General features: G+C 41.9%; 1 protein-coding gene across 2 annotated transcripts in view; it reads left to right on the top strand.

Annotated features, from left to right (window-relative positions):
• The first annotated feature begins 428 nt into the window (after positions 1 to 428).
• ZC2HC1A (zinc finger C2HC-type containing 1A) overlaps positions 429 to 14,686 on the top strand; it is a 34,672-nt gene continuing 20,414 nt past the window's right edge. For both annotated transcript variants that reach the window (XM_048939356.1, XM_048939355.1), the window contains exons 1-4: positions 429 to 514; positions 12,021 to 12,094; positions 12,800 to 12,916; positions 13,117 to 13,252. In XM_048939356.1, the coding sequence (XP_048795313.1) occupies positions 499 to 514; positions 12,021 to 12,094; positions 12,800 to 12,916; positions 13,117 to 13,252 (343 nt within the window). In that variant the 5' untranslated portion in view covers positions 429 to 498. The remainder of the gene's footprint in view (positions 515 to 12,020; positions 12,095 to 12,799; positions 12,917 to 13,116; positions 13,253 to 14,686) is intronic.

Genomic DNA, 14,686 nt, shown 5'->3' with positions numbered 1-14,686 from the left:
GGTACCGGGCAGCCTGGTCTGATGCCTGATGCAGTGGCTGTCAACTCTGCTCACAGCAGGAGGGTTGGAACTAGATGATCTTTTAAGTCCCTTCCAACCCAAGCTATTTTATGATTCTATTTTCATTTCCTTCATATGTGTGCCTGAGGAGGAAAGGACGAGGAACCCACTGCCTACAAACACAAAAAACATTTTTCGTGCTTTTCACTCGGCTGCCCCGTGTTTTCACACCAGCAAGGCCAGCGCACCACACACCGGCAGCCGTGCCCTCAGCCCAACCCCTTCCCCCCTCTGCCAGCCGGGAGCCGCTCAGAGGAAGGCGGCAAGCCGCTCTACTCCCAGCCCGGCGTTGCGGCCCCAAGGGGCGGTGAGGGCCGTCCCGCCCGCTCCGGCCGCCCAATGGGAGCGGCGGATGTTAGCGGGCCGGGAGGTGGCGGCGTTACCACAGCAGCGGCGGCGGAGCGGGACTGGGTTGGGCGCTGGCGGTCGGGGCGAGCCATGGACGGGCTGGAAGGTGAGGGGCAGCGGTGGGGGGCGGCTAGAAAGGCCCCAGACGTCCGGCGGGGCAGCGGGAACCGCTCGGGGTGGGCCACGCTCCGGTTTCGTGGTGCTGCGGGCGCGTCTGGGCGGTGGTGGCGGGAGCTGCGGCCGGGCGCCGCTTTCCCCTCGTTCGGAGCCCGGCCTCGCCGCGCCGTAGTGCTGGGGAGCGCAGCCGGGCATGCTTCGGTGGTCGGCGAGCGGGGGGGAGAGGCTGTGGGTCCGGGCGGGCTGGGGGTGCCGGCGGGCGGGGCCGCGCTTTGTCCCCGGCTCCGCTCCGCTGCCGCAGCCCGGCGGGCGGGCTGGGCGGTTCCGCCGCCCGCTTGGCGCTCGGGGGACGCTGCTGCGGGGAGGCTGTGCCCACTTCTCTGCTTTTGCTCACGGAGGATGAAGTCATGGTACAGCCGTAATTCCTGGGGAGTGCTCGGTGCCGCGAAAACGAGGTGTGTGTTTGCTGACAGAGTATTTGCAACTTTATCCCGTGCCAGTTGCTTCGGTGAAGATATCATCACCATTCCGACCATCCGTCGCAGTGAAATGCCAGCCTGGAACTTAAGAAGTTGCGGCTTGCCTTAGAACGCTTAGTAAATCTGCCATTACTGCATTTGATGAGCTGCTGTAACCATATTAAGAAAAAATGCAGCCTTGTTCTGAGTAATTGTCACAAAACAGTCGTTGAGGCTCCCATGCTGAGCTTCGCAGGCAATAACTGCGTGTTTAAACAGGGGTGAGCATTAGCTAGCCTTTGTCCTTTGTCCCTCCGAGCACTGGTGTCACTCACAGCGAGCATCTGTCCTTTTTCTGTGTCCTAACCATAGATGTTATGGTCATCAGTCTCTTCTATGAGCAGTGACTTCAGCAAGACTATAGGGCAGCATTATTTGGCATTAAAATCCCAAGAGGTTTTCTGTTATTTAATTTGCTCTTATGCCTTCCCTGTTAGTGAGATATGAAAGGTGATGGCCAGCGGTTTATCAAATAATATTTTGGGTTTGGTTTTGTTTTTTGTTTTGCCTCTGACTGATGACGATCCTATGCTGCCTGCCCAGAAGGGGGAAGCTTGCTTTGGTTTTGAGTCAGCTGCATGTTTGCTTGCAGTTGGGACTGCGTATTATCTGCAGCCCATCCATCAATTGATTTGGCTGTGAGCTAATTTAATGAAGCCAGCTATGCCAGCTGTGTTGTATAAGCTCCAGTAGCTTCATAACAGAGGGTAGGGAGAATGGTCATCTACAGATTACAGAAGGCTAAGAAAGTTTGTCATTATTGGGTTGGATTTCTCCCTGTTCTGTCTGCTGGTTGCTGTGCCTTCTGGAGAAGAGTTACATTTCTATTGTTTCAGTAGATATAGGCAGTGATGGGAAGAAGAACTTCTAAATTGTAGGCTTTCATGCTTACTCAGCCCTTGTTTGAAATCACTTTCAAAAGCTAGAGCTTATCAGGGTTATTTTGTTTTCCGTGGCATGGAATGTTCCTTCTGAGCACTCAAGATCAATTTGAGCATAGTATGGGTATTGAGACATTTCTAAAATTCAAGATGACCTTTGTTCTGAAGACTCATATCCCACACTGTTATCTAGCTTCTTTGAAATTAAGTAACACAATTTTCTGCATCTTTTGGGGTTAGTTTGTACTACTTTCCTGTCTTCGAACATTGCCAAAACACAAAATACTGCTTTTTTTTTCTTTTATCAAAGTGCAAACTATTAGTGCTCCTAGAGCCGCAGTGTACATAAGTACACAGAGCTTTTGTATACAGGTTTTTCAGTTTAAGACATCTCTTTTGAACATTAAGGTAGGCTCTAATGACGTTCATATGGGAAGATGGCCCCAAGAGAGGAAAACAGGCAAAACCAACAGTAAAGATGGATTATTTTGCTAGATGTTGTGCTTTTCTCTCTGTCTCTGCTTCACCAGTGACTCAGAAGAAAGTTGTTGGTTGCCATTTTGGATTAAATTTGTGTTAAGGAGCACAGTTGCCCAGTCATTCATCCAGCATGGAAGCAAGGGCTGCTCCTGAAATCCGGCTCAGCCTGCTCCTTGTCTGGGGTTAGGGCTCAGCAAAACCAATTCCCAGGGCTGATTTGTGCAGCTGGTCTGGGGAGTTGTGAGGTGAGGGATATAATTAGGGTGCAGGGCAGGACTTTGGCTTTTGGCTGCATTCTCCTGGTGTGTTTTTTGTGGTGGTGGAAGGGCCCTCAGGCATGAATTGCCTGGCCAGGACTTCTTGCCTTCAGAAGCTGATGCTTTATTTTCTGAAGCTCAGCAACGTTGAGGTGAGATCTGTTTTATTTCTGACAATTCAAGCATGCTTTTAATAAGAAGTAAGTTTACACAGTTTGTAATGATTCTTTCCATTATGCGAAGAGGTGAACGTATATTAGTTGGCTTGTTGAGCTGCATTAGTGACATTTAAGAAGTGGAATAGTACTTTTCATGTTGTGACTGCGTTTTTCTCACTATGCACAAGTTTAAATGTTCAGTAAAATGGCAAAGGAGCTTTCTGTACAACTTAAATGTTGCTTTCAAAGTTCACTTGTGCTGGTTTTTTGATGTCTGCTTTATTTTTTCAGTTGTCTACCAGTACTGTTGTATTACTAGACTGGTGTTGAAAGTCACATTTAGAACTACAAAGCTTTGTACAAAGGGATCAGTGCGCACATTTCAAGTGACAAATTTGTTACATGCTTTGAAAGTTGTCTCTGGGATTCCTGACTTGACATTTATTACTTTGTAGCCTGTGTGGGTTGGACTGTTCTTCAGTTCGTTTGTTTAATTTGTTTAATTTCCTGGAGAATATACTGAGAGCAATGACCGCAGGAAGCAATGATCTTTAAGGTGAGTTAAAAGCCCTGCCCTGGGTAACCTGGTGTGTGCTGAGTCTGAAGGCCACTTGCCATGATTTGGTGTGTGCTAGTGGCTCTCACTGCTGGATGGCAGGAGAAGGGCTGTCACATGAGTGCAGTTATCCCTGTGCTTTGCTGAGGATGATGGAGGAGGGGCCCAAGCACTGAATTCCTCACTTGAGCAGGAACAGTCCAGTGGTGGCATTAAATCAGCTGCACTCTTAGGCTCTTGTTTTTTTTCTGGGAGGGTGCTGGCAGCAGCTGCCGAAGCTGAAGAAATGCTTATTCCCACACTTGTTCACAGCCATCTCAGCAGGTCAGAATGGCTGCTGCCTGAAGGGTGAAGGGCACGGGGCAGCTGTGGATGAAGGCAGCACCCACAAAGCTCCAGCAGCCAGGGAGGGCTCAAAGGGGATGGGTGGCTGCGAGCTGTAGCCTGAAGCTTCCCCTGCACACACTAAGCAGGATCTGTTACTGCCATTAAGCTTTCAGGCTCTGAGCAGTCTGGGTGTGCCCCTGTGGACTGTTACTAATAAAGCTTGCTGTATAGCATCTCCTGGGAGCTGAGGACTGTGCTGAAGGAGCGTTTTTTTTTCTGGACCTTTCACTTACCCTGATAATGTCTGAGACCCCAGCGCAAACAGTTGAGGCATAATACTTTGGGGCTTAGTATTAGTAACATGACCACTGGATGCAAGTGCATGTGCTTGCGTTCAGTTTGGGAGTGAGCCAATGCCCGCTTCCTTTGCCTTATTATTATTTTCCTTATGCTGTAGGAAATTATTACTTTGTTTTCAAAACAGAAATATGTGAGCTTCCTTTCCCTTTGGTGCACATCTTTGCCTTACCTCTGGATGTGTACTGCAGCTTCCTTACTTTGGCAGCCATTTTCTTAAGCTGCATTTCTGTAACATTCTGGCTTTTTCTTTTTTTTCTCTTGAAAGTATCTAATTTGTCTGAGAGAAGGAAAAATAAATGTTATGATTCTTAAATCAGCAAGCTGGAAACTGCTGTCATCTGAAATCCAAGACTAACATAAATGTATATATTTTTAAGAATGTGCTACTCTAGTAGTTATTAAAGCATAATAAGTAACTTTGCATTGTATTGCTGTGTTTTACACATGTTTGCCCCTGTGGTAAGCGATATAATTTTTACATTTAATACACTGAATAACCATGGACAAGATTAGTTTTTTGACACCTTTTTATTTTTATTTATGATTAGTGCTTATGTTTCAGGAAAGAAACTGAAATGAAATGTTTTGGGGGCTGCTAATGCAAGGCTGGCAGAGTGAAGGTCAGCGTGAGGAGGCCGGGCTGCGTCTGGCTACCTGCTTACTGTCAGCACAATTCTTCAACCACACATAGATTTTGCAAGTCATGTGATTTCTAGTGGTGACTAGCTGATGTTAAAGCTCATTAACAGAAGACCAAATAGCGTGTTTGGAAGTCAGATCGATCACGCAGAACTATTTAATTGCTTTGGGTTTTGATGTGGTATGCGTTGAAGGGGAAGCTCTCATAGGTTTTTGTGTGTCACAACTGAATGCCTCTCCAAAGTGCCTGCACACCCATGCTCAAGTGTGTGGAACAAATTGAAGGAATTGGAGATCTGTGCACAGCTGCAGGACTGCAGTGTCACTGGGGCCACAGGAACGCGGCAGTGGCTGCTGCACTGTGGTTGGGTACAGGCTGTGCAGGAAGAACCAGCCAGATGGCAAGCAGAGGTTGCCTTTGTGTGGGAGAGCAGTGGAGCCTTACTGTGAGACTGGAGAGGATCAAGCATAGCAAGCAGAGCAATATGGGAACTGTCGTATTTGTATGTCTGCTACAAGCCACTTGAGGCAGAAGAAGTCCTCTTCAGATAGGTGGAAAGAGCCATGGCCCTCACAGGAGATTTTACCCACCGTTATCTGCTGGAGGAACAAGTCAGCAGAGTATGAGCAGTCCAGAAGGCTTTTGATGTATATCAGTGACAACTTCCTGACCCAGGTGAAGATAGATGTGGAAAAGTCTGCTGGACCTCACAGCATGAATAAGGAAGCATTGTCTGCAGGGGTGAAGGTCAGGGCAGCCATACGTGTGTTGGCCATCAGGTGAATGCATTCAGGGTCCTGAGAAGAGAGGGCAAGAAGGAGAATCAGGACCCTGGCCTTGAGGAGAGAAGACTTTGTCCTGTTTAGGGATCTGCTTGGAAGTGTCATGTAGGAGGGGGGAAAAGTAGTTTCAGGAAGATATTTAGAGTGACATCAGCATGTTTTCACATTGGAAGTTATGCATCAGATGAGAAAGGGAAGAAGAAAGCATAGAGAGTTACAGAGAAGTGTAACACATCATGATACACATTTTGCATGTGCCTGTGTTATTGTTCTAAACCGTGTGCAATTCACTTCTCAGTCACAAAAAGAACTTATTCAGAGAATCCTCCTCCAGGTTGTCACTCTGAGGCAGAGGGGTTGTCCTCAACATGTTATTTTCAAGGAAGTAATACAGAACTCGCCATAATCAGACTCATGTTCGTTACAATAGCAGTAATTTTGACAAATATAGTACGCTTGCATTGTCAGGCTGGAGAGCTGATAGAGGAGTATGCAGGAGGTACTATGAAAGCCTCACTGAAGCTTTTCAGCTTGAAGGAGTTGAAGTTTTGCTGCTTTCTGATATCTTTAGTAAGCAGAAGTGACAGGTTTACACAAGATTAGACTCCATTGTCAATACAGTAGTAAAAAAGAATTAATCTCTCCTCTGAAGTTAGGCAGAGATAGAAGTAGACAAAATCATAGAATGGCTTGGGAAGGGACCTTAAAGAACACCTAGTTCCAAACTCCTGCTGTGGGCAGAATCACCACCCAGCTGATGAGGCTGCCTAGAGCCCCGTCCAGTCTGGCCTTAAACATCTCCAGAGATGGGAGCATCCACAGCTTGTCTTGGCAGCCAGTGCCTCACCACCCTCAGAGTAAAAAAATGTCTTCCTATCATCTCCCCTGAATTTCCTCTCTTCTGATTTGAAGCAATTCCCCCTTGTCTTAGACCATGTAAAAAGTTGGTAGAAGTAGATTGGTTTACTACTTATTGTGAATAACCTGATGACATAAAAACTTTGAATTATGCAAGAAGGCTGAATAGTAAAGAATGACTTTACTATGATTTCCTCTTGCTTTTTCTTCCTGTGTACTTGTGAGTGGCATGAGCTACTAAGGGCTAGGTTGGGATGTAAATCATTTCCATCATCAGTGTTCAGCAAAGTACTGTCCATTGTTAAGCAGGATGATGTTTGATTTTGTTTTTTTCATTTTTGCTTCAGACAAAAACTTGTAGAATTAATATTCCGTTTTTTCAGTCATTTCAGCACCAGGTCAGTGCTGCTTAGCTGACATATGTTGGAGTCTGTCCCCAGGAAATGGTGTTGTGGATTGATGATACAATTCCTCAGTCAATGAGACTGGGTTTTTTTTTTTGGTGGCTGAAGCATATGGATTTAAGCACAAAATAACTGGCTTTTGGGGATGGGAGTTGTGCCAAAAACAATACATTCAATTTTCCAGGGAAATTTGGCATGCACTCTTCCACAAATAACTTTCAGTATTTGCAGACCACTTGTCAAGTAGGTAATGCCAAAGCTGGAATTCATACCAGAGTGTTTCTGCATGTTTGAATGCAGTGGCACTTGGTGGTTCTTGTTATTACAGTTGTCTGGCCAAAGTCATTTAGTACTGTCATTGCTGCAGATAAATTAAAGGCTTAGAAGGGCAATCAAACAGGTCTCATAACATTACAAAATACTAAAATACTGTTATTGAGACCAAGTATTGCTTTAATCTTTGTAGTCTTATTTCTTTGGAGCATCCTGCACCTTATATCTAAGTATGTGCAGACGTACATGGAAACACACAGCTTTCCAAAAGTGTAAGCTGTAGTGAAACTTCAATTATGAATTGCTCAGCAGTACTGAAGGCTTCTGCTCCTCAGTATGCAGTCTATTTTACACAACTGCTTGTTTCTTCAGCATGACAGTAGGAGCTAACATTATGGCTGGGACTGCATCAAATCAAACTTGTATGTTTCTGTGGGCCCACACATTACTGTACAACAGAAGATAAATCTGGGAACTGACAGCTTGTAGTTTCCACTCTAAATCAGTTGCTGTGTTTGAATGTGGTGGGAAGAAGAGAAGCTGTTCCCTAGAAATCTAGCTTTCAAAGAAGTTTAAATTCATCTGTAGTTGAACTAAAAGCCCCGTGCTGCCTGAGAGGCTCTGTGAGGCTCTGTCGTCGGACTTTGAGGTCCACCCAGACTTCTCAGCAAAACTCCAGCCTTGAGAAGAGAAAGTACAGGAAACTAGACTGTGACCACATCCGAAAAGAATTTGTGGGGTAACTTATTCATGTGCAGGTAGAAAAAGAAATGAAAGATTGTTCAGAAATGCAAGTGGTGAATTTGGATGAATTTGGTCATGAGATCGGGAGATTTATGAGCAAAGCTGCAACAATCTGATGACTTAATGATTGACAACCAACATCTTAGTAGGTTGATCTCTGTTTTTGAGACCTGGTCTCAGGCAGACAGTAGAATTGGGTGTAAACCTGGGTGTCATAGTTCTGGCAATATTCAATGAAAATACTTCTTTTATTGGTATATACATGACCATCTTGAACATAATTTTCTTACAAAATGATGTAATTATTACTGTTTAAATAAACTGATGTTATTCATGTTTAAAATTGGCACATAAATTACTGGTGATATCCCTGCACTATTGCCAGACTTCAAAGAAGACTGAACAAAAGTTTACAAACTGCTGTGATGCTATCTTAGAGCCAATTTCTATTCTCCTACTCATGTGCCAAATAAACCCTTTCTTGTGTTTCTTGATTCGGGTGTTACCTTTCTATTTTATCTTCTTTCCCATACAACCAAGTTGAATCTATTACCTTTCTTACTTGCATCTTTATTATTCCGTGTGTTGCTGTACTCCTTTTCCCTTCCCTTCTCTTGTCAGTGGTTTTGATGGTGTTGGGATGGTGGCGTGCTTCTCATCGGCCTTGCCTGAAGGCCATGGTGGAGGATCTTTTCCTCACAGTGTTTTACAGCCCAGGATGGAAAGTGATCGTGATAGGAGAGAGTTCCAGTGCACAGCTGTGGAGGTTCCTCTGCAGAGCTGTCCTGGGTGCTCATACAGCACAGAACTCATACAGTACCAGAACTGTCAGCTTGTGCTCCTTAATAAATGGATTCTGCTGTTTGATTTATTCTTACTTGTTATTGCTTTTAAGTCTTAAATGCATTGAGGAGTGCCTTAATCAGGAAAAGAGATCCCTAGGGACTGCCATTTGCTGCTACATTTCGAATTGCTACTTTAGGGAAAACCTTGCTGAAGTTAGTTGTGATGTAAATACAACTTTGGATGAGCGAGAAAAAAATAATTTTGTCTCTTGTTAATTGCATACCTTATGTGTAACAAGTGCTAGGTATTGTATGTTATTGCCTTTAGGAGGAAAAAAAAAAAGCAAACTCACCAACTTTTTTCACAATTTCACAATTTTATTGCCATCGTTTGTTTTAAAATCAGCAGGTTTCATGTTGATGTTACTCACCTTTCTGTAAAGCTCCTGAGATCTTAAAAAGGAAATGTTAACATGTTATGGATTTATTTTTTAATTCTCTGTTTTTACTGAAGAATAAAAAAGCAATGAGGAAGAAGTGAAGGGATAAACACAGTGGGTTTGGGGTCAGTGATCTGTGTTACAGGGGAAGTTTTGGCAGTAGCTCTTGACAAATGTGGCTGAGTACCTGCCAGCAGCACAGGAGAGTTAGGAATGCTGGAAGGAAATAGAGTTCAGTAACTGTAGCTGGTGAGTGCTAATTAGCACTTGTTATGTGTTGAAATGCCTTATGTAAATACTGCTGGATTAGCTGAGCATCTGTCATGTCTGCTTTTTTTCATGGTGAATTCAAATATAAACATAAATTCCTAAGTGCAGTAAAAGGAAGAATATGGTGGAAGATGTAGCTATTGTGCTATATTAGATTGTATCTATAGTACTGTGTTCAGTTTTGGGCACCTCAATACAGAAAGGACATTGAGGTGCTGGAGCAGATCCAAAGAAGGGCAACAAGGCTTGTGAAGGGCTTGGAGAACATGCCCTACGAGGAGAGAGTGAAGGAACTGGGGCTGTTTAGTCTGGGAAGAAGGAGACTGATGGAAAACCTTATTGCTCTCTTCCAGTACCTGAAAGGTGCTTACAGCGAGAGGGGGTTGGTCTGTTCTCACTGGTGTCAGGTGGCAGGATGAGGGGAAATGGCCTGAAGTTGCTCCAGGGTAAGTTTAGGTTGGATATCAGGAAACACTTTTCTATAGAAGAGGTTGCTAAGGGTTGCTAAGCACTGGAATAGGCTGGAGGTTGAGTCACCATCCCTGGATGTGTTTAAAAACCATTTGGATGTGGTGCTCAGGGACATGATTTAGTTGTGGGTTGTTAGGATAGTAGGTTGGGTCGTGGTTGGACTTGATGATCTTTAAGGTCTTTCCAACCTGAGTAATTCTATAATTCTATTCTTCATTCACCAAGGCAGATATTTGAAAGAATTCATCTCTCAGTCAAATCTTATTATATTATGCTATACACCTGATTATGAGATCGCTAATAGTTATTTATTTCAGCCAATTTCTTGAAGACACAAAGGGTGTCACTTTGTATTTCTATGAAATGCCTCTCTTACTTGTTGGCAGATCTGAGAATTGTATTAGGAAAATGTCATAAAATAAAGTTCTTGGTTTTTTTAAAACGGAAGTGACTTTGCACTGTTATCTGTCAGCACTATTAAGAGTGCCGAGAATCCAGAAGAATGAAGTAATGGAACAAGAAAGTCTGTGCATATCTGGTATTTTTGATTGGGAGAATTGAAGGGTGCCTCCAACCACTGCCTCTTTGCTTGCCCTTGAGAAAAGCAATGAGGGAGGTTCCAGCTGTCAGAGCTATGCATGAGAAGTTTGCATCTTGCTACTTGTGATTAATGTTTAAAGGAACAGACCTGTGGTAAAAATTTCAGGTATGAGTGTTTAAAGCAAAGGTTGGAAAGATACCATCAACAATAATAATAATAAAAATAATAATAACCCTTCCTGTTTTGTGTTGTTAACATGCAAGTGTAACTCAGATGCAAGAATAGATGAAAAGCAAGATCTACCTGGAATGCTTTCTTTCCTGCTTTCCCTCTACTTGTGTAAATACAAATGCGTTTAGATTACAGGAACGAACACTTAATTATTACTTAAACTACACATCTCAGTTACTGTCTGTGCAGTCCTGCTATGCTGTGATAAGGGCCTACTCGTGTCTACATGGAAAAGGTGTGTAAATTAATGAAGACACAGTATATACAGAAGCGTGTTCATCTGGAAAACACTTTCTGTATGATTTTTAATTCTTAAAAACTGTGTTGTAAAAATATACAATGAATTAATATGCTACATACAATTAACATGTACGTAAAAGTAGCAGATTTAATGGTTGCTACTAGAAATCTCATTTAATTTCAACCTTTAAACTTGAAAAATGCATTTATTGGGAGCCATGGTCACTTGAATCTGCATTTACTTGCCTTGTAACATTTTGTTCAGCTTTCTATTTTCTATAGGACCGATTCTGTGGTCCTAATTGATGTGTATGTATGTTTAGTTGGAAAACTGTTTACTACTGAGGAACTGAGGAAAAAAAATGATAGGAACTTTGAACTTTCTTATGTTTATAACTTCTGTAGTTTCAGCCACTAGTTTGCCTAAAGGGCAAAGAGCTGCACTTTCAGATTGAGTACAGAGGAAGAAACTAGTACGTCTTGAGCTTGATCCAAATTTACTCCCTCTACTGATGTGTATGCGTATGTTCCTATAGCTGTGTTACAGTGCTTTATATAATAGATACATGTCATTTATAAGCCTTATGTAGCTTTTCATCTCTGCCTCAACTCCATCATGTAATACATACTACATGAATATACTGGCTTGAAGGAACTTGGATACTGTGACTTGTTATGGTTTTTTTTTTAATCTGGTTCTATGAATCAGTCAGAGCTTTAATAGAAAGATCTGAAATGTTTGTGTAAACTGTCAGCTTATAACCTATATCAAATGTCTCATAAAAATAGCCTTCAAGAATTTTTCTAAGGCAAAGTGAAATAGTTTAACTTAATAGAGAGAAATAAGTGATGAGATGTGGCTTCTCTGTGATGTTTTGACAGGTGGTTCTCTTTCAAAGACATCATCCTCACTAAGAATTGTTGTTCTTCACATTTCTGTTTGGGCTGTCAGTGAGACTTGGTGTGAATGAGTCCTTTTCGTGCTGTTGTGCAGGCATTCCTTTAAAGGTGCAAAGTCTCATGTTCTAGATCATTAGAATTCATGCTGACTTTTTACTGGGCCAGGCTGCTTTGAAAAGTTACGTAAGGAGTTGTGTATCACCCTTTCCTTTCTGATCAATGCGGTCTTTGCACAGTTCAAAGAACACATATTTTAACAGTGACAGCTGTTGTTATTGCCAAGTATATGAGGTTAGCAAGCCAGAAAGAATTCTTTTTAGTACAAATTTAAACAAATTTTCTTATAGAACTATGTTTTTTGTTTTTGTTTTTTTTTAAGGTGAGATTGCAGTGCAAACTGGAGATCTGTTGCCATGTAGGATTTGTGGAAGGACTTTCTTTCCAGCAGCACTGGTAAGTGCTATGAGCACTGTTGGCTTTTACGTTTGATAAGTCAATACGAAAGTTAAGCAGTGATCAGAATAGTTAAATAAAGAAGATCTAGATTATTGCTTTTTTCTGTTTTTATTTCTATTTTCTCAAGTTAACAATTCCCATTGTCTCAGTCTTGAAGCTATTTAAAGATTAATTGTATTTTGGCATCCTGTCACATTCTGGAAATTCAGATGCTTCCAAAGACGTTTTCTCTGGGGCCACAGAATCATTCCTTGTCTCTGCAAATGTAAGGCCTAACACCATTCGATCTTAGCTAGCAGATGAAGTGTTCTGTTAGCAGTTTTCAAAATTCCTGCCTTTTCAGTCTTAATATAAGTTGAATTGTCCTTAAATATAAATGTGAATTTCAGACAGTTTCTGATCCATCTTTCCTCTTAATACCAATGCTGCCTACAACCTATCAGTTTCTTTATTTGTAAAGAGCAAATACAGATGCCTCCCTTTTTCTTCCTTGCTCAGACCCCATACCCCAGTTCCTGTATGTCTGTTAAAAAAAAAAGTAATGCTGGCATAGGAATTTGAGTGAAAGCATTCTAATCTTACTCATCAGGACCTGAGCCTCATTTGCTTATTGGCACATCTAGAAAGAGGAAAATAACATGTTAATAACACATTTCTAAAAATAAATTCTGCTTTCTCTTTAATTTCTTCTTCTATTTGTAGAAAAAGCATGGACCCATTTGCCAAAAAACTTCTGCCAAGAAAAGGAAGACATTCGATTCCAGCCGCCAGAGAGCAGAAGGAACTGACATTCCCACAGTAAAACCTCTTAAGCCACGGGTATGTTATAATTTACTCCCTATATGAACATTTTAGGTAAAATATGTATACGTTATAATAAGGTTTACTTCTGCTGGCAATTTGTGATAATTAGATCGATCAACAAGGATCTGGAATGAATTTATAATAAATGTATTTAACGTGAAATAAGAGCTTCAAACATAAAAAGTTGTGGGGTTTGTTTTTTTTTGACTTCTTAGCCAGAACCCCCCAAAAAGCCATCCAATTGGAGACGAAAGCATGAGGAATTCATAGCCACTATACGAGCAGCCAAAGGACTTAATCTTAAAGATGGTGGAAAACTTCCTCCACCACCTCCGCCATCATATGACCCTGGTACGTAAAACTATTGAGTTCCTTAAAGACTTTTATGTAACTTAAACAATATATAAAATTTTGTATATTGGGGACTTTTTTTTAATACAATATTCATGAGTTCTTGAAGATTCCTATCTGGTTATCCCTATGCAAATGTTCTTTCATGACTGTTGGATCTGACTGGCTAGTGTCCTGAGTGGTTTTCCATGCCTGTTACTTTGTTTTTAATGCACCAAAAGGTGGTCATAGCCAACTTGCTAGTATGTTACATACTGTAGCTTGTACAAATTGTTTCAGCACCTTATTTCTATCTACTGCAGAGGAACAACTCAGAGCAAAGTTTCTTTTTAATTGGCTGCCAATTCTGGACATCTACATCCTTTATATATTGTGAAGCTGTGTGTTTGTCCAGTGTAGTCTACCATTTCTTTCTGATTTCAGATGTAGTTTCATAATTGCACTGTATGTATTTAACTGTTCTAGGCATGCTTGTGATCCTTCCTTGTGCACTGGGGAAGACTTGTGTTTTAGAGTATGTGAGATCAGTGGAACTTGTATTAATATGCGAGTAACATTTCTTCAGTGCCCTCAGACCTTGAGTTAGGATAAGCATGCAAGCAGTCTGGGGTGATAAGGGAAAAACACTTTTAAGTGAACTTCTGTCATGTGATTGTAGGTTGGAGAATATCTTTGTTCAGGTCTTAAGTGGTAAGCCATTTGATTAACTCAGTGGTCATTTTCAGAAAGATTGGGGAAAAAAACATAAAAAGTCATCTATTTGCTTCTGACTGTCTGTGATCTTGTGAGGATGTCAGTAGTTTACGCCTTCATTCTCCTCAGGAAATGCATTAGTCCTAGTATAAGGACTGTAGCTGTGCATTCATACTGAGAAGTGAAGAGTCATATTATTCAGGATGCTAGGAAACACTAGGCCTAATCATGGAAAAGATCAATAAGTTAGTTGTGTAGGTTCTGAATTACAAGAAGAGAAGACCAGAATGAAATTTGCCACGCAGAAGCTATTGAAGCAGGATTCCCTTGGCACCAGTCTGCAAAAGAATGCAAGTAAAAGCGATGCGAAGAAAGTTTCTCTCTTCACTTCACTTGAGTGTGAAGAGGTACAGGGAAGAGCACAGTATTATGCCTTTGTTTATCTTCCTTCCTTTTCACTTTCCCAAGCTGTGCTTTATTATTTATAGTCTCCTTGCTTCATCCTGTTGCAGTGGGTAAGGAGTGAACCAGGAACAAAGATGTGTCAGTTAATTATGGACTCTTCCCACAAAACAAAACAAAAACCTGCAAACAACAAAACAGAGCAGAGGTAGCTACAGTTCTGCCTTTTTCACTTTATGTATGGGAAGAAAGAGGAATTATACAGTGTATCATGCAGTATATCCATCCTCTTCTACTCAGCTCTGTTTTTGGTACGCCTACTTCTAGGTAGCTGTTAGA

The sequence above is a fragment of the Lagopus muta genome, chromosome 3, assembly GCF_023343835.1.
Source record: "Lagopus muta isolate bLagMut1 chromosome 3, bLagMut1 primary, whole genome shotgun sequence".
Lineage (NCBI taxonomy): Eukaryota > Metazoa > Chordata > Aves > Galliformes > Phasianidae > Lagopus > Lagopus muta.
The sequence above is the reverse complement of the archived record's forward strand: the minus strand, read 5'-3'. Positions and strand labels throughout refer to the sequence as shown.